General features: G+C 33.7%; 2 protein-coding genes across 3 annotated transcripts in view; one reads left to right on the top strand and one right to left on the bottom strand.

The window, feature by feature from the left end:
- LOC134275762 (alpha-1,6-mannosylglycoprotein 6-beta-N-acetylglucosaminyltransferase A-like) overlaps positions 1–3,409 on the bottom strand; it is a 28,992-nt gene extending 25,583 nt beyond the window's left edge. For both annotated transcript variants that reach the window (XM_062758055.1, XM_062758056.1), the window contains exon 1: positions 3,339–3,409. The gene's annotated coding sequence lies outside the window, so the exon portion shown is untranslated. The remainder of the gene's footprint in view (positions 1–3,338) is intronic.
- Positions 3,410–17,802: 14,393 nt separating this feature from the next.
- LOC134275760 (serine-rich adhesin for platelets-like) overlaps positions 17,803–20,908 on the top strand; it is a 55,580-nt gene continuing 52,474 nt past the window's right edge. Inside the window, exon 1 of the mRNA XM_062758051.1 lies at positions 17,803–18,372. Coding sequence (XP_062614035.1) covers positions 18,313–18,372 — 60 coding nt within the window. The 5' untranslated portion in view covers positions 17,803–18,312. The remainder of the gene's footprint in view (positions 18,373–20,908) is intronic.

Genomic DNA, 20,908 nt, shown 5'->3' with positions numbered 1-20,908 from the left:
ATCTTAAAAAAAAGATGCACTTTTAACAATAAATTTAAAATGAAATCAATAATTTCCATTAATAACAAAAGCCCCTTACAAATGAATGCTAAATATTGACCTTTTAAGTTAACATTGATTAATGTTAAAACTTGCCTTTTTATAAATACACTTACGAGTCAGAACAATGTTATGAAGCAAGTTCAATAATGATTTTTACAATAAAAACTACAATCCAATACTTATGCCAAATTAAGCATGAATACTTTGTATTGTATAATGTCATTATTGATCAAATTCAAACCATCATAAACTGGCATAAAGACAAATGTGACATATATAAAACCATGGTTGACTAGATCTAGAATAAAAATTTGTAATATTTTGACCTAGCTCTCTTACAGATGAATCTTTGAAAATTATCAAAAAAGTACAAAAATATGGAAGGGAAGAGAAATCTTATAAAGATAAGTATACATTGTATTTTGCTTTGTTCACAACTTTTTGAATTAAAGTTTATTAAACCCATTACCCATTTGCAATATCTCTGTTCGTACTAAACAAGTTTTGCTGTATAAGTTGTAACTTTCAAACATTTGATCCAAGCTAGGGTGTTCATACTTTACATCTGCATAACATGTGAATGACGTGATAAGACCTTTCCTGTGATACTAATATTATTTACTCCTTCAACATGATCTAGAAGTTTGACCTATTAGGAGTTTTTTTCTTATTTGTACATTAAACAAAATTTTCATCATATAATAACTGGCATGTACTGGTACCGGTAATAAGAGACAATTTTTTCTTGTTATAGTGCAGCATAACAGATGCACAGCTACTCTGAGAAATTACTGTTTTACCCAATTTATGCTTTATGTAAACTGTTGTCTTACTTGATATAGAGAGACTAAATATGGGTAGGAATAATAATTATTTTGCTTGTTAACAGTGACTGTAAAATCACATATTTTCATGGGGTCAAACTTTGGTGGTTCGAGGAAAAACCCTTGGTTCGTGGGGATTTGATTTCCTGTATAAAAAAAATTGTTGAGTAATTATGATTGTAATGTTTTACATTTCATGGTGGTCGCTTTATACCTCGAAAACAACAAAAATTAACCCCCCACCAAAAAATTTGCGATTTCACATTAACTGCTTACATGATTAACTTAATTGGCCTATGTATGCTAGTTTGCCGAGTGTTTGTTACATAGATACTGTACCATTTTATTTCTAGATTGTAAATAATAGAATATGTGCTGTTTGTGAAATTTTAATAAAATAATTGATTTTTCAGAGAATTTTCACATCACTTCAGGTCATCTTACAGTATGGAATTTTTTCCCAATAAACATGATAAATATTGTTAATAATTGATACATTCTGTATTCTTCATGCTGATAGCAGGAACACCTCATCTAATCTGGCAATTCACACCTGGGTTCTGAATGTAACCTGGCTCTTTGGATCATGTTACTGTTATAGGCATGAGCGCTTGGTTTCAGGGTGGTGTGTATTTAGAATCATGTGTTTTTCTAGGTATGTCTTATTAAAAATATCATTTTACTGCATATATAAAAAAGACAAAATGAAAAGAAAAAATGTGTAGAAGCATTCTAGTATTGCACATGGAAAGTGTAGCAAGAACAGGTTGAAGTCTGACACAATTTGTAACCACTATAGACTTTCTGCATCATCATGCAATTCCGGAATGCCTCTACACTACACTTGATGTGGTTTGAAATCATTACTTCCCTTGGTTTCAGTTTCAGTGCCTGGTATTGAGGACATTTTGGTTTACTTCATGTTTAATATGGCAAGTGCAAATCGGCCATGATAAAATGGGAGTTATTCAATCATTTTTGAAACTACATGTATATGTTAACTGACACTGATACGAAAAGTATGGATATTGATTATAGTGTAGATATTTAATGAATCTCATCAAGCATAAACTGAGGCACCCTCTGGAATCCAGGGTGGTAACTGTAAAACCTTTCATCATTTTAAATACAGTAATATAGTATTTTTAAAAAGTGCAAATTTCAGCATTAAAAAAAATACCAAATAAAACACATTTTACACAAAATATGCTGTTCTGAAACCAAGTGTTTATGGTTTTAGCTATACTCATTCTTTCTGAAGGAAAAGAATAAAATTAATATCATCATAAATTATGTTGCCCTAATGTCATTTCTACCATTCTACGGCCACCATCAATCACTGATGATACTGCAATACTAATACAGTACTAAATATACTACTACTTAGATAGAATGTTCTATCGTTAAAATGATATTGTCCTACGGTATTTAACGATAGAATTCGTTCCGTGTATTCGTAATGTAGCAGAAAGAAACACGGGCGATAACTCGCATAGTGCATTTACTAGGAACAATCTAGAGAGTTCCGAATGTAAACATGGCAGGTAATTTGAATTGAGAGAAAAACGTTGAGAAAATTAATTGGATTTACATATTTATATGGATTATTTTTTGGGATAAAAAGCATAAGCAATCTCAAGAAGGATTGTTTTGATTATTTTGCTAGTTATTCCCAGTGCAAATCATTTTATATTCTTCAAAATCGTTTCGGAGCGGATCCGCTCCGATTTGCTACATTGCAAGTATATGGGACGTATTCTAACTGTGGTGAGGGCCTGTACCGAGACACAGTTAGATTATTCTAACTAACTACTACTATGCAATATATTGAATGCTGCAACTGAACTTATATTACCACAGACAAGAAATGGCAGATTTAAGACTGAATGTAGGACCAATTGTACTAAAAACCATTGTTTACTTATCTAATTATCCACTAGCCATCTGTATTTATTTCTTCCCCTTCATATTATTGAAACTGAAAGTATCGTCTGTTAAATTTCAGTCTTATTTGCTTGTAGAATGTAATATTACCAACAAACACAAGGATTTACCCTATCATATCAACAAGAACTTACTATTATTACAGGGAATGACTCAATGAGGGATTTTATTTCAACAAATTACCAGGATATTATAGGATATTATACCATACATACCAGGTATTGGTTAAAGATAACACACACCTTTACTGGAGATTTGATCAACTTTGAAACCCAAGACAAATTACAATTAGTTTGTAACATAAGTATTTCCTTTGGAGCGATAATTTGCAAACATTATTAATTACATTACCCCCAGAAAACAGGGAAATGCAAGTAGGCTATCCAATATGGATTGACCCATCGAAGATTCATTTTTTACATTAAGTCCACATTAAAATATCTTATCTTGTAAGTATAACATTAGAAATATAACATGACATCGAAATTATTATATCCACTAAAAAAATCCTTCAGATTTTAAACATACCGTCTGTTTTTGGACAATAAACACGGAGATGCATTGTCAAACTGTCCACTGTCCTTAACCTCTTAAGTAACTCGTACGTTAAGTAATTCACCTCGCAACAATACGTGTTATAGACAACTCGTTCTTGATTTTGAGAGCCAATGCAGTCTTACCCTCCAGTGGTGTAGCTACCATGTATGCTTGTTTGCTCTTAAAAAAAAAAGAAAAAATTAAATACTAGATAATCAAATTTAAAAAATTGGACTTAAGATCTAAGAAGTCTGATTTTAATTAGATTGACTCCCAGTCAATCTAAAAGATCTGTAAAAACTTTGTTTAGTCAACGTAAACCAGAAAAAGTTTTTTAAACATCCCCAACGTGATATAAAAATTCCGTTTTACAGGTAAGACGGATCGGTATTTCACAAATTCATACCATGTTTTTTATGTTTCACTGGGGGGGGGGGGTATGTTTACAAACACTGAAATCATAACAGAAATGCTCATTTCTTTTCAGCATGCAATACGAAGCCAAATTGCAATGGAAAACATCGTCACCCCCCCCCCCCCCTTATAAACTAAGATTTCATGGCCAAATTGTCATTACATTGTAAAATGGAGGTAAAATGTAGGCGGGAAATGAAAGTAATCGTGCATAGTTCTTTGATGGAACCCGAAGAAAGGTTTTGTTACAAGGAATACACCTGTGAAATATGAAAGCAGAGCCCCGCCCATTCAAAAGTTTTGGGCAAGGTTAAGGTTTTTTTGCGGAAAAACAGACAGACAGCTAGATAAAGACAGGTAGACAGACAGCTCAGCCACTTAGCATCTTTTCTGAAAATGGGGAAGGGTAGCCAGAGAAATTTTTTTTTACTTACTTGAAAAAAAAAATGAAAATTGCCCAAACTCGGGAAAATTGCCCAAACTCGAAAATCCTAGGGGTGGGGGTGGGGGTGGTTTAAGGCTAACTTTTTTCAATGCCAACTTCTTTCAAAACCTATTTTTTTGGTATTCAAAACTACATTTCCCTTACATCAATTTCCTATAGCATAAACAGCCCAATCTACCTCCCAACCATTTATAGTTGTCTCTACAGGCAATAAACTCATTAAAGTGAATTTTCAGCAATCTAACAAATATTTTTAATCAAGTGAGTTTATTACTTGTAGAGATCACTATAAAGGGTTGGGAGATGGATAAAATATACAGATTAGTTAAATAATGTGCCTAGAATTAGGGAGTGAAAGGTAGCTGTAAATTGCACCTACGGGATCTGTAGCGTTATGGTCAAAGACAAATATATAAAACCATAGAGCTCTACAGATCTGCAGCTAACGAAACAAGTGCCTGTGGTTAATTAGAATTGGTACCCCCCCACTGAGAAAAAGTTTACCTACTTACCACGAAATAGGATTTTCGATTTTCGGGTAAAAAAAAAATCAGTGTTCAAAAAGTTGTGGCCAAGACTAAAGTGTTTAGAAAGCGGGTCAAACTCTAAGGTCAATCTCGAAAGATAAAAAATATTTTTACTCATTGAAAGGTCTTATCACAATCACAGACACTCTCAGATAGAGAGACAGAGACATATATGGTGCATTGAATTTTCATCGGGCACGGTTTCTCAAACCAACATTTGGCGGGAAAATCTTCATCTCACATCTCAGAGTTCGTCTGGTAGGAAGAATGGACGTATTTTGCGTATAATTTCATCATTTTTATTTCGAAGTTGGGATGCCTATATACTAATTCAGTAGGACTGCTCGAGCAGTCGAAGAGACAGTTCCTGGGACTGCTTTCTGTCAGGTTGGGTCTATATTTGGTAATGTAGTTTAGTCAATCATTTAAGGCCAAACAAAAAAATATCTTTGTTTACTGTTACATGCTGAAATAAAATAGGGTCGGTAGGTAGGAATTTTTTTTTATTTTATTGAATTTTTTTATACACAAATTCACATGAATTGGTTGAATTACAAAACAGTTTTACCATTGTATAGTGCCTCACTTTTGTTTGGCTTGAAATATGGGTAGTTTCTTGCCAACTGCCGTACAACTCAGGGGTGTGCAATAAAAAAAAAATCAAGTACTAGCCCGCAGGCTTGTAACAGCAATAAAGTTACTAGCCCGAAGTTAAATTTTGTAAAAAGTTCATTATTGAGAAAGTCAGGGTCCTAAGCCATCCCTTTTAAAGTTGAAGTTTAAAAATTTTAAGAAATTATATTATCTTTTCTTTTCTGAACATATTGTGAGCTAGCAGTGAAGCTTGTCTAAAATGAAGCAAAATCATTTTAGTTTCATTTCAAACCATTAAATACAATTGATATAAATTAAAGTTTAACCACATAGCACTTAGCTATTAGTTGATTGGGGGACCGTAAATAATGGAAAGAGATATCTGCATGTATTTATCAATATTTACATTTGCAAATGTTTTCCTTTATATAACACTATTGAAAGCAAGCGTTTTTATAACTGTGTAAATACAAGTATGGGGTCAAGAGGTCATAGATGTTCGTATGGATAAACGTTCGACGTAATTTCTCAGTTACGTGTGCCACGTCATAAAGGGTCGACGCGCGTTCAGTGGATTACATACATGCCGTTGGGTTTGAAAAATAATGCATTTCACACGTTAAAAGTCACAATCAGGCAAATTTAAAGTATGAATGAGTCTCAAATGTAAATATAAGTAATAAGGTATCATTTTTTGAGTGTTATTGGGATGTAAAACGGGTTGGCACATGATCAAATCTTCCATAAAGCCCTTCGGGCTTTATGGGATTTGATCACGTGACCAACCCGTTTTACATCCCAATAACACTCAAAAAATGATACCTTATTTCTTAATTAAAAGAGGAATGGAGGAAATTCGGATTAGGAAAAAACGATCGTTTTTGAAGTATATAAGTTGTAGTACTTCAAAATGGATAAGGTTAAAGTAATTTAAGAACAGTTGGAGCATGCTGCCTGGAAAAGTTTCATTAGTTGGAAATTAAATAGAAAAACAATGAGTGAAAATACCGTTTGTATTTCTCATGTTTTATATGCATAATTTTAATTTTTACTACCCAAAAAACGGTAGCACAGGGCATCAGGCGATGCTAGTTGCACACCTCTGCAACTGCCATGCAATGGTAGGCAAATTGCAACGAACTCGTTCGACGTTGGTGTAGAAATTGAACTTGCTGGCTAATTGTATTCGGCGCGTCGGCGCGCTCGCGCAACAGATTTTGTAAATAAAATTTATCGCTTATACAATATTTGTCAGCATCGGGCTCGATATTTCACTCGATATTTCTATACTAATCAAAGTACTGAAAGTACCGATAGGAGTTGATTTTGACGATTTCCATAACATTTAATGTTTGATACTTTGTTCACAACTTTTTCAAATTATGTTCATTTATGCTCCATAAGAAAGATGTGAGGAATAAATGAAAAAAGATTCTACAGAGTCAAAAAGGTAAGGTTGTTTTGATCACTATAACCTTAGAATGATATGCCAAAAAAAGTAAGACTTTTCCTCTGTTCTGTTATTTTCAATAAATTTCAAAGTATTTTTCTGACCTAAAGTTTGTTTAAAAGGGCTAGTAATAGCAAAAACATTTCTGTAACTAAAGTTACTCCCCATCCTCTAATAAAGACAAGTTAATCTTTTAGTAGTATTATTTTTAAAAAGAAAAAAGGCATCTTGTTCAAACACTTATACCAATGTATGGTAGCTTATTGCCATGAAAATCAAGACAATTAGTCTTTAAAAGGAGGTTAAACTCTAGAGTATAGGGTCATAATGTAATACTGGTAAATTTAATTTGTTACATTGGCGTCGGAAGCAAATTGAAAGGGGGGGGGGGGGGTTAAGTGAAAGAAAAAATAAATTTCGAACCTGAAAAATCTTAGCAAGCAACCCCCCCCCAAAAAAAGTAAAATGTGTCTGTTGTCCAAACAAGAAAATCCTATTTTGTGAGGGGTGAGGGGGGGGGGGGGCGAACTTCTTTCAGTACCAATTATTTTCTTTCAAACATTGCCACTTACACTATCTCTTACCCTTCTTCTAGGACAACACTTCCTTGTCTGATGAGAGTTGGGGGAGGGGGGACTAAATGAACCTACGCCCCAATGTTGAATACCTTGATGATGTCCATCTTTATAAGCCACCCCCCCCCCCCCCCGATTCCGATGCCTGTGTGTTATGCATATAGTTGATTTATAAAAACAAAAGCATTAAATGTTTTTTTAATGCTATAGTTAAAGTTTGGAGATATAACTATTAATGTATAATATGTATGTAGAGAGAGAGAGAGAAAAAAGAGAATAGGTCAACTAAAAAAATGCAGTAAATTTCGGATTACACTTGCTCAAATCGTGGTTAGATATGCATGGATCAAAGGGGATCCGGATCCCTGGAAAATTCTAATTTTTTTTTTAATTGACATAGCAGGGGCGGATCCAGCAATTTTTGAAAGGAGGGGTTCCAGGGTTGTTCCCCTCTACCCCCCTCCCCCCCCCCCCCCCCCAAATACCTACTCTCAAGCAAAGATTCACAGACTTGTATGGAAATATCTAAGGTTGTGCTAAATACTATCTTTGTTTTATGGCCTTTTTTTTTTTTTTTTTTTTTTTTTTTTAAAAGCGTACCCCCAGTACGAACAAATCAACAAATACAAAATAAACAAAAAAAACCAAAAAAAAAAAAAACACGTTTCAAAAACTACGGATGCCTTAAAATTGAATGGATTTGTATCATTTCCGAAGAGTATAAAGAATTTTCTTTAAGAATTTGAAAAACTTTTTTTGGGGTGGGATGCGGGTGGGCTTTGAAACAGAGTTACATGTTAGTTCCTTCAATAGATCTAGATATGATAAAAAACGGTACAAGTATAGCCAACACAGCCAAAGATCGCGGGAATCCAATATCATATTAAACTTCGCATGCTACATACAAGATCTAGATATATAAAATTAAGTAGAATATTTTCTACCATTCTCTCATAAAAAAGTATAATAGAGAAGGTGACTGGAGGAAACTTAATGTGTGAGAATCTCTGTATTCAATAAATAAGTGGGACGTACAAATACAAATGTAAATAATCTCGGAAAACGTTTTATCCCCTCTCACTCTCCAAAAAATAAAGGGGGGTTCCAACCCCCGGAACCCCCCCTCTGGATCCGCCAATGCATAGTAAAAATACTAAAGCTATGTCTCAAATCCTTTTCCCCTTCCGATTTGAGCCACCACCTCCTAAAGAAAATTTTCTGGATCCACCTAATCAAAAAAATACAATCGGGCTCGGGGTGTCGACTTGAATATATCCGATAAAGCTTAAATTATAAATAAAATCGCTGTCATTTGAGTGTTTTAATGCAGGGAGAAAATACTTGTGTGATATTGGGATAAGATGGACGCGCTGGCGCGCTGACGCGCCGAATACAATTAGCCAACTTGCTGGTTTTGTTTTTGTACTTTCAATTTCGATTTCAAAGATGAATGTAAAAGTTAAACTGACCGGCCAGTAACTTCCGGATTTTTACGACGAAAAAAAAGTTTGGGTCGGCGATGAAAATTAGGGTCGGTCGGTTAACCGTAAACAAACATATTTTTTTGTTACGCCTAATGAGAAAACTGTGCTCTTGGTGTGACAAGTTCTGTTACATTTCTGTTACATTTTTAGCTCACCTGAGCTGAAAGCTCAAGTGAGCTTTTCTGATCACATTTTGTCTGGCATCCGTCTAGCTGTCCGTCTGTTTTAAAGAATTTTCCTATATATTTCTATGTAAAACTTTGGTCGGCCATTTTGGCCCCGCCCTACCCCCGGGAGTCATGATTTGAACAAACTTGAATGTACACTACCTGAGCATGCTTCCATATAAATATGATGAATTATGGCTTTGTCATTCTTGAGAAGAAGATTTTCAAAGAATTTTCCTATATATTTCTATGTAAAACTTTGGTCAGCCAATTTGGCCCCGCCCTACCCCCGGGGGTCATGATTTGAACAAACTTGAATGTACACTACCTGAGCATGCTTCCATATAAATATGATGAATTATGGCTTTGTCATTCTTGAGAAGAAGATTTTTAAAGAATTTTCCTATATATTTCTATGTAAAACTTTGGTCAGCCATTTTGGCCCCGCCCTACCCCCGGGGGTCATGATTTGAACAAACTTGAATGTACACTACCTGAGCATGCTTCCATATAAATATGATGAATTATGGCTTTGTCATTCTTGAGAAGAAGATTTTTAAAGAATTTTCCTATATATTTCTATGTAGAACTTTGGTCGGCCATTTTGGCCCCGCCCTACCTCCGGGGGTCATGATTTGAACAAAGTTGAATCTACACAACCTGAGGATGTTTCCCCATAAGTTTCATCTTTCCTGGCACAGTGGTTCTTGAGAAGAAGATTTTTAAAATATCATATGCCACCAAATTTTCATTAATTCCCAATTATCTCCCCTTGAATGAGGGCGTGGCCCTTCATTTGAACAAACTTGAATCCCCTTCACCCAAGGATACTTTGTGGCAAGTTTGACTGAAATTGGCCCAGCGGTTCTAGAGAAGAAGTCGAAAATGTGAAAAGTTTACAGACAGATATGCGGACAGACGGACAAAATGTGATCAGAAAAGCTCACTTGAGCCTTTGGCTCAGGTGAGCTAAAAATCGGGTATATAGTATAATAGTCATGCGCGGATCTAGAGGGGGGTTTGGGGGGGTCAGGACCCCCCTGGAATTTACCAGGTTAAAAAATGTATATACATGTACTAAAACAAGAAAACCATGGACCCCCCCTGGAAAACGCTGACCCCCCCCCACCCCCCCTCCCCCCGGTAAACGCGAATATGTGCGAAATGGGTATGAAAATTGAAAAGTGAAAGATTTGAGCTAGGCAATAGAAGTCACCACTACCCCCACCACCACCACCACCACCACGAAATAGGTTTTTGATGTTTGGGCGAGTTTAGTGTTTTTTTTTTTTTTTTTTTTTTTTTTGCTTGTCAAGAAATTTCTGGGATTGGATTTTTTTTTGGACTGGGGTGGAACCCCCCCCCCCCCCCCTGGAGAAAATTTCTGGATCCGCGCCTGATAGTAATGTAATAATCCCCTATCATAATATACCCGATTTTTTTTTCTAAGATTGTCTCAAGCCCCTGTGTGAGGAATGATTAATTATAAATACAGTTTGCATACATGTTAACCTATTGTGATGAAAAAGAGGGAGATTCAGACCTCAAAAGCGGTAGCATTGCGCGCGTGTTGTTTAACGCTTGGATTATCGATATCTTTCATGTAATATACATGTATACTATAAGCCTTAAATGAAATCAGGTACCTACACTAATAAATCTTAAATATCAACAGCAAAGAAGAAGACAGAAACACCTTTAGTTTGACATAAATTGTACAAATTCAAATATTTTCATGCAAAATGAGATTTGGAGATTTATTGACTGATCATTTTGCTTGGATTAGCTGCTTTACTTAGCCTTTTGAAGAGTGATCTTTGCTGAAATAGCCTAGAAGCAATAATTCTGAATATTCATTCAGTTTTTAAACAAAACAAATGATGGCATGGTTTAATCTAGATCTAAAACAAGTTCGTATTTTTCGTTATATAAATCAGATTTCCCGCGATGATCGAAAACGAAAGTAGAGATGTATGGCTTGGTCAATCGAGGGATTTCTATTGACTTTATTGATAAAGTTGTGAGCTTCTGTGCTTTTAAAGACGATGTCAAATGTTTTCATCTAATTCTTAAAAGCTGTATCTCCTTTTTCATGGCAGGGATGTTGATTAATTTATCGTAACCAATGTAATCACTGGTAGTCTTATGTTGTTGTCGTTGTCAAATCCGTGCTTGAAATCTATACAAAAAAAGCGTTTGTATGATTCCGAGTCAAATCACGCGATATCTAGCGAGATTTTATGAGAGTGGCTTCAAAAATGGATACCCAAGCGAACCAAAACTACTTTAGACGCAGTTTTTGTAGAAAAGCGGTAGATTTCAGAATTAAATCGGTAGGCGGGAGATGGAGTGAAAAAGCGGTAGACTCCCGCCTAAATCGGGAGAGTTAACATGTATGACAGTTTGTAAATTTTAAAAACATGAACATGATCAATTTCGGCCCCTCCCTACCCCCGGGGGTCATAATTTGAACAAACTTGAAAGCACTGTGGCTAAGAAAAAGTAGAAATTGGTTTATTATTGAAAATTTATTATTGGGGTAGGGCGGGGCCACAATGGCCGACCAAAGTTTTACATAGAAATATAGGAAAATTCTTTAAAAATCTTCTTCTCAAGAATAACAAAGCCATAATTGATCATATTTATATGGAAGCATCCTCGGGTAGTGTAGATTCAACTTTGTTCAAATCATGACCCCCGGGGGTAGGGCGGGGCCACAATCGCCGACCAAAGTTTTACATAGAAATATATTTCCTAAATTCTTTAAAATCTTGTTCTCAAGAATAGCAAAGCCATGATTGGTCATGGGACTACTTTTGGATTTAAACTTTTCAATAATAAACCAATTTCTACTTTTTCTTAGCCACAGTGCTCAGATGAGCGATGTGGCCTATGGGCCTCTTGTTTTTTCTAAGATTGTCACAAGTCCCTGTGATTCCTCACTTGATTTCTGTATATGAAATAAGATCGATAGATATGAATACTTCCTACAGAAATCACTTTTCTCAAAAAAATATAGGGGAGCCCCTATTCTTTAAGGCATTAAAGTGCCTTTCTCTTTCCCCCTGCAAGAATAGCTAGACCCTTTCATGATAAGGCCTAGAAAAAAAATATGTTTGTTTCCGCTTTCCCGACCGACCCTAATTTATAGTGCCGACCCTAAATATTTTTTTAATGCTTTTGGCCCATGATCATGATGATGTGCAAGATTTCACCTAGGGAATTATAGTCTCCAACTCTGCAAGCTTTACAAGACAGAAAGAAGTTTGGATCACCTTAATTTCTATTATAAGTTTTAACTCACAGAAATGCTTGAAAACACCATTTCTTTTGTCATTAATAGTGATGGAACGATTGTCACCGACAATCGATTGTCAGTCGTTAGAAGCTCTTCGATGATACTAATCGATTATAAAATAAACATCGCTAACAAAAAATAAAATAGTCATGTATACTTTAATTTTATTACCAAATCCAAGTGCAAAGAGCATAAAAGTAGTGATGAACGTTGAAAACATGGAAGGATTCCGTGTCTTGTTGATACTTTTACCCCCATGATTTAATTTGGGGTTAGACTAATACATGTACCAGGAAACGCTAATATTGCAAGGTTTTACCATACAAAGAAAAACATAATTAGTCTAGTCAATCTTTAAACGTAATTATTATCATAAATACAAGTCTAACTTCTGGATAATTACTTTTAAGACTTGCAATTTTATTATTTTAACTAATTAAAACTAATTTTAAGAAAAATATACATGTATTAAATGAAAGGTGGGACTAATATCAGTAAAATGCCCATTGCATGGACTTTAAAAAAAAATTAAAATAAATTCGCATTCTGTTTCAATAGTCTTATATAGTCCTATATTGTTTAAAGTAAACAAAATATTATTTTCCACTTTTTATAAAAGAAATTTCAATTAACATTTTTGAATATTTTATGTTAAGTAAATGTTTTTTTTTGTAAAAGTCTGACAGAAATCTGAATAAGTTTCAACTTTTCTATATTAATTTTATTAAAGTTCAAAATTTCGATTATAATCGATTATGCCCAGCCGATTATTACCGATAATCGATTCTGATTTTTTTCCGATTCCCCATCACTAGTCATTAATGTTACTACTATTATACACATTTTGATTAAGGAAGCAAAAAAAAAATTAAAAAAAAAAAAAAAGAATTGCCTACCTACCCTATATTCTTTCAGCCCGAAAGCGGAAACAAACATATTTTTTTTTCTAGGACTAACTGTGGGACTACTCTTTTGCAGGGCAAAATGGTATTTGGCGAAATATGACGTAAAAGTAATTGTCTTACGAGCATACTTGATTTTATTATCTATCAATAAAAAAATCGCCAAACGTTATAAATTGGCCTGCAAAAGAGTAGTACCGCAGTTATCGTGAAGGAGCTAATAATGTGGTGACCCCATTTACTTCATGCTTCATGTATTCAGCTTTAAGGCTACACATCAGGTATTATGTGTTCATTGAATCTGTTGTTGCTATTAGGGATGGAATACCTTAAAAGTTTACATCTAGCACATTCAGAAAGAGCTAAATCAAATCTATGCTAACTTATTGAAAAATTAATTTCTGTCAATTGTCGTACACGTCCAATTTTATGTAACGTGCATATATATGAACATGCATATAAAGATCTCTATCAAACGTCATTCAGTGGTCTGCATCCGCATAACTATGATGTGGATATATGTCTAAGAATAAAATAAAAATATAATTGCAATTTTTGTCTAATATAATATATGTATATCTTTCATTTCCAGAAACATTGTAGTGGGGAAAGGGAGGCAATCTTCAGTCACCATGTGGCAGTGCAAGCTACATGTAGCTTGCAAGAGGAGGTGTAAGGGAGATAATTACGTAAGCCTTGTGTGAGAAGTTAATGTGAACTGATATATATGTCAAATGTTATCAAAAGTATCAAAATGTAGAGAGGGATACATGTATATATGAATGTTGAAATTTCAAAATTGTTAAAATGACATAGAGTATGCAGTAATTAAATAAACTCAGCCAGTATTTGGGAATATATGAGGCAAAAAAGATATTTAGTGTGTTTGTATTTCAAGGCTAATCTGTTTGAATATATACAGTGCACAGTTTCCATCAAGGTGCCTCTGAATATTAAAATGATATAATTAAATACTGTGTTCATGCCAAGGTAGGTAATCTGAACCAATTTTTCATAGATATAAATGGAGTACATTTATAATCATGAAGATTTTTCGTTTATAAAAAGTAGAGAATCGAGATTGGTTTTATACATTTCAGATTGAATCTTAATGATTATTGTAATGTACATATTCTTCATATGGATAAATCCTAAAATATACTTTTTTTAAAATAAAAACAAAATAAATGTCAGACTCCATTGTACAGAATAGTTACTATATATTTCAGTCATTGGTGTATGCAGGAAGCAGAAAAACAGAGTGGCAAAGATGCTGTCAGCTAGAGAATTGTCTCTGCAGTATTCAAGTATTAATAAAAAATAAGTAAAAACATCATTACATGTTCTATCTTTTGTAAAAAGATATCAGTATGTGCTGACTTTTAACAATAATTTCAAAATATGAAATATTCTGGATACCTGAAACTCAAATTACTCCAGTTAATGTATTGATGTTAAAATTTGTTTTAATTCTTTTGCTGAATGTTAATCCAGCCCCTTAATGTTTCCAGGTCATGACGATACAGCGGTCAGAGACAGACAGTCACAGACAGGTGATGATGAGATATATATGTGCAGGTAAATTTACCTATGTGTTTGCACGCACTCGAAGCTTAAGTGTACATATTAAGTGAAAACGCGACCAAAGTCTTCACCTGTACAGAGGGACGTCTGCCAGCGGTGTTAAAATGACCTATCATTTCAGTATTTATGTAGGGTATATAAATAGACAAATTCCGGTCTCACAGATAAAATCTGGGCAATATGTGGCCAAATTTTATCCCATTACTACACTTATCTATGTTAAATTCATCAAATTGAAATCTATACCAATATTTCTGTATCTAGATATCATAATAATTATTTGTCTCATAGGATAAGTCATACCCCTCTTTACTGCTATAGGCTGTCGCCAGATTTAATCCTTGTTCTAATTTTGAATGTGCATAATGACTACAATGATATTTTACTTTTTTCAGTCAAATTCATAAGTGAAGGTTGTTCTCATAGCTACGTGTTCACCTCAATTTACTAGTACAGTCTACATCTGTTGCTTCATACACTTAGGTTAAAATTTATTACATGTATATATCCTTTCGTTAGATTTCACATTTCTTAGATTTACCATGATTAGAGTTTTACTGAATTTTTTTAATCGACATCAGATAATTTTTAATTTTTTTAAAACATGAACACATGTGAACAGTATAATTGTGATGTCTCTTTGGTCTGTACTGGTCCTCTGTTTTCAGATAAGAATTGTGTCATTTGGATTCATGTCACAGTCAGATATGGATTCATATAGGCTTCTAAATTACAGAGAAGTATTTGAAATAAAATGAAACTGGAATCTATTAAGAAAAAAAAATTTTGAAATGATATTTTACAGAAAGTAATTGACAAGTAAATATTTCCATTGACCACCAACTACCAGCAATCAATTTTACCTATGGATATCATCTCAAAATTGAATCCTTCTGAGTTATGGAAAGATTTTCATTGCTTCCTGAAATTCATTAAAGGATCTGGTAAGTGTTAAAAAGTCAAAAGTCCAAAGGATTGAGGTACCCTGAGATTACCCCAGTGGTCTGGATTCCTTGCGATAAACAAAGAAAAGGGTCAATCACAGCAGATCCCTATATAACTAGGCATTGGACCATGGAAGTCCTACCCTGAGATTTTTAAAGGTAAAATTTAGTTTCCATGCCATTGAAGTTTGAAGCTTGCCCGTGCTCCATTGATCTCCCGATTATATGTCTGGCAAAAAAGCATGAAAGAAAGATTATGCAACACCTATATTGAATAATACCTTTGTATAGCTTACACCATCTGAGGGTTTTCGGGTTAAGTTTATCATCTACGTTTAATCATTAAGCTTAGTTGTTACGTGGGAACTGAACCAGACTTTTACAGTAAGGTAGAATATTTCACTTTGAAGTTTGGGTAGCAGGCAGTGATATTTACATACTTATAGAAAAAATCTCTTTGTTAGCATGAGCAAAGAGTAAAATTTCTGAATTTCTGAATTAGAATTATGGTTAGAAATTCTATTATGTTAATTTTATACCCAGTACATGTATATATTAGGAAGTATATGTCATAAAACATTTACAAACATATTAAGCAATGACATAGTATTTATATTTATATATTTTGTCAAAAAAACTTTAAGTAATAGTAATGGCCGGCTTTTAGCATCATCCCAAAGACTAGAAATTGACTATGTCTATTTTTTGTTGCAAGTCAATATTCAGGTTAGAGTGTAATTATTCATTTGATAATGGGTATTTCTAGATGCACATGCACTTTTTGTATCATGAATTCAAAACTAAAATTGCATAACTTGAATATTTATTTTGTAATTTTGCCTAATTTTGTGGCAGAAACTGTTGGCTTTGATAATAAAACAATCAGAACTAATAAGATATATAACTAGAAGTATGAAAAATAAAAGAATTTAAGCAACAACAAAATTCAAATTAGTGACAAGATTGCTTATAGAACTGAAGCTCTATTGTCACCTATTTTAGGATACCTATATATTATCCATTCTGCATCAAGAAAGCCTATAAATATTTAATTTCTTCTGGAAGAATTTTTTTTTACTGTAAGCTGTAAATTAAGTTTTAATTTGATCTATACTTTTGTTTAATTTTTACAGGAAATAATTTTTCTATTTACAAATTTTTATCCTCTGTCAGAATAAAAAATAACATAAGCATTAGCTAGCTAGGAGTCTCTGAAAAGTTGAATTATCAACATGTACTATTAAGATGCACTTTTTAAAAGATATTTGGAAACAATTTTAAGCTTTAGTATAAATCTCAAGTGGATGGTTAAACATTTACTCTTCTGCATTTTTTCTATGACTATATTTTATCTTATGTACTTAAAATTTATCTTGTTGAATGTTTTATTTCATTCTAAAAACGAGCCCCACCTATTTATAATGCTTTGTTGGGTTTATGAATCTATAGATATCCTCCAATAATTTGCAATGGAAATTCTAATCTTGCAAAAATTCTTCCTATGTTCAGTGTCAAAAATTTTATCTCAATTTTTGTTTTTAGAAAGATGTAAAATTATGAATGGCATGGAGTTGTTTATTCTAATATAATGCAGAAGAAGGATTAACGCTTGGTCAATTAATTTGAGTAGCCACAGATTAGTTTGAGTTGCAGTGTTTACCTATGCCTGAGCAGCCCCTGTAAACAGGTATGCTGACATGAAAGTTGTATTTAATGAGTGATAAAGACCTTGTAACCGAGGATTAAAACCACTATATTATCTCACACAAATGCCCGTTCAATTTATTGTTAAATGTTAGCATGTCAAAAATTATTCAACTTAATCAAACTTTGAACAAATATTTGCTATTGGTATGAAAGTAGATCACCAGTGCTGATTACGTTGTGACATTGTCTTGGAGTTGATGGGTATCTAAGAATTAGACTGTCTGAGATTAGTTAGTGTAACCCCTGCCTTCTAGGGGGAAAAGTTATTGACCAGGACCAGTATTGTATGATTGGTAGGTAATCCTCTCAGAAAAGTTCATGGGTTTAAATATTCAGTGCATGGGACTGTAGATTTAATTCCATTCTGAACGTGTGTATTGGAGGGGGCAGTATTACTATGATAGGTTTCACCACGTCTATCATCGGTCCTTGTCAAAGCTACATGATATTTCGGAGATAATATATCTTGCCTTAAGGGACATCACCACTTTCACAATCTACACGACAATTTTCCATTCAGTAGGACTCGACACTAGCGATTAGCTTAGTGGGACTTTTAAGTTACTGATTGAATTGCTTGTTTAAACTAGAATTAGCCGTAAAAGGAAATGACACAACGAAAGAATAAAGAAAAGACACTTGAGAAAATCTCTGAATGGAAATTGGATGTAAATGCTTGGATTAAATTTTCTGATGGCTTTGAGATGTAGTGGGAGCTAGTATAGCATGGATTCAGCAAAAGAGACAATAAATTTGACACTTTTTCGGTCCATCAGAACATGTCTATGCCATTAATTCAAATGAAATGGACATAATGAGGGTGTAATGTAGACTATGTATTTTTAGGGAACGTTTCACATGAAGAGGAACAGATATGAGTTTAAGGCAAAGTGACAAGGGCAGGGTGAATGGAAGGCTCGGAAATGAATTGAAGGTAAGTTGTTCATATACAACTTTATACTGATACATGTAGACAGAAGGTATTTGTTAGCAGAGAAGATTCGAGTGGAGTTATAATGATGTCTGAATAAAAAGCACCTGCTATAAAATGACGTTAAAATGTCAGTAGGTAGGCTTATCAGTCTCTTACAAGTAATTTTAACAATTGAAATGAACTTCCATCCAGAAAAAATATATTTTCTAAGTTGCAAGAGGTATGAAATACTGGAATTTAAACCAGCTGTTTGAAAAAAATTGTTATATCTCATTGAAAAAAGATTATATTCATTTGCATAAATCCTTGAAGTTTTCTGTATTTAACATTGATTTGTGCAACCTGAGACACTATAGTGGTTGAAGCAGTGCTTGAAATGTATTTCTAGACAGAACAAAGTTCAAATTCAAAGAGAGATCTTTTTTCCTCCTGATAACTGGCCAATTTTGATATGTAAGGAGACAAACTTGTTGAGCAACAGTAATGTCACAGCGATAAGGCTGTTTGGTTATTGATCTCATTCAATCTCTGTAGGGAGGGTTTTTAAGTGTTTTCCTCTGACTTTTAAGTGCTTTAAAATAAAGTTAAACCTTCTTTATCTTTCATATTATCAAAATTTGTTAAACATTTGCTGATTTAATGTCCTGCGGTTTTCCTATACATCATGAAATAAAGATATTTTTTTGATATTAAAGAATTAGAGATGAAGCAAATATATTGAATACACTTCTAGTTTTGATGATCCAGTAATTTTTTTTTCAATTTACTTTGAGCCATTATTGAAGTTCTGAATGGGAGAAGGAAGTTTGTGTTGTAATTGTAGCTTGAAAAAAGTTTAATTAATATGGGTGCACATGACAAATTTCACAACTGACTGTAAACTATTATGCAGGGTCTCTTATTGTACCAGGCAAGGGTTTGTGCTTAGCACCAGTAATACATATCCTCTTTGAAGGAAACATAGAATTATTATATACATGTAGTGTAATTTCCGATGACAATTATAATATGCCAGGCTCCAAAATTGGGCATTTTTGCACACATCTAACTGACTGAATTTCATAAGACTGACTGAAGATATTGTATATTCACTTAATCACAAGTGAGAGTTAATTAAAATGACATATTTATATGTAACACAAGCATATTTTTAAAAGCAGAAAATATTGAAGCCAGCTTTTTGACAGATTCAGACTATAAATATTTGTATCAAGTTCCAAGGGTAAATAAATTCTGAAAGACGATTTTTACAGAGTGGCGTCAGGTCCGCGAACTTCGTCAATATCAATGGATCGAGGGTCATTGATAAAACCCAGGGTAACATATTGTACGGGGTAAATATTGAAAGTATCCAGCACCCGAAGTGTTTGAAAAGATAGTCATCTTTGATGTGTAAAGTTTGCACAATATCTTTGTCTCTCTTTCACCACAATGTGGTTAATTTTTAAACATGTAAGCTTCCAGCTGTGGACATATATGAGGATGTGTCAGCAGATTTGAAAAGCTTTTTATATGTCAATCATTGAACCCAGTTTTAGAAAACGGTTCCTTTTTTGAACTCTCTATTTGAATTTCTCAATACTAATTGTAAGTGCCATTCACGTACAGGTATACTTTATACATCATCACTTTGACTTGTGATTGCTTTTAATCCTGTTGTATACTTGTATTACAAGAATGTCATTCAGACTTGGCATGATTTGCCCTAATCATTCATTATATTTGTGAGGTATTCATAAAGTTTTAATAGCTAGTTGCAAACCACATGCACACATGTACAAAAGGAAACCTTCTTTCTGCTAATGCGTGATTTTTTTTTTATGATTTAAAATGGCAAATTATTCTGGTAGTAATTAGGATGTTTGGGGGGAGGGGTAATAATTTCAGTGTTTATATGTCTTCATTAAAATTAATTGAAGATTTATTGGAATACTCTTATATAAGAGTCCGTACCTGAAAAGCAGAGGGTTACTAGAGATAGTGATAGGTATATCTGAATGCATGTCCTTCCAACTGTACGTCCATGACACCTCTAACAACCCATCTCCTATCCACAACTTCTTCTTTACCACTGAACAAAATATAATGATACTTTCAAAGAATCTTTAATGCATATAAGTGTAAATGTGCATGTCCTATTTATGTTTTGATCAAACAGATATCTATAGTTTTTCCCATTTCAAAAAAGGGTTTTACAAGTCTCACTTTTTCCTAAGGCTATATGTATTTTATGTAATTTTATCCTCGGTATCTGGAATCTCGTACTATTATAAGAAGGGGTATTATTTTATGAGCTGCAGTGCTCACAGTACCTCTAATTTTAAAGTAAAACTTGAGACTCTTTGGAAGATTACTAATAGTAATATTATCATTATGTGATACCAAGTTTTTCTGATTTAATTAACACCTGTTTATAATAAGCTGGGTATATCATTTGTCAACCTGACATGACTATAGTTGACCCAATCAATGTTAAGGGTTACAATTAAGGGCCTTGCACCCCAGAAATCAAAGGGAGATAACCCTTAAGTGATAA

This window comes from Saccostrea cucullata, unplaced genomic scaffold (genome assembly GCF_032062105.1).
Source record: "Saccostrea cucullata isolate Sc308-1 unplaced genomic scaffold, CSIRO_AGI_Scuc_v1 ctg543, whole genome shotgun sequence".
NCBI classification, from domain to species: Eukaryota; Metazoa; Mollusca; class Bivalvia; order Ostreida; family Ostreidae; genus Saccostrea; species Saccostrea cuccullata.
The sequence above is the reverse complement of the archived record's forward strand: the minus strand, read 5'-3'. Positions and strand labels throughout refer to the sequence as shown.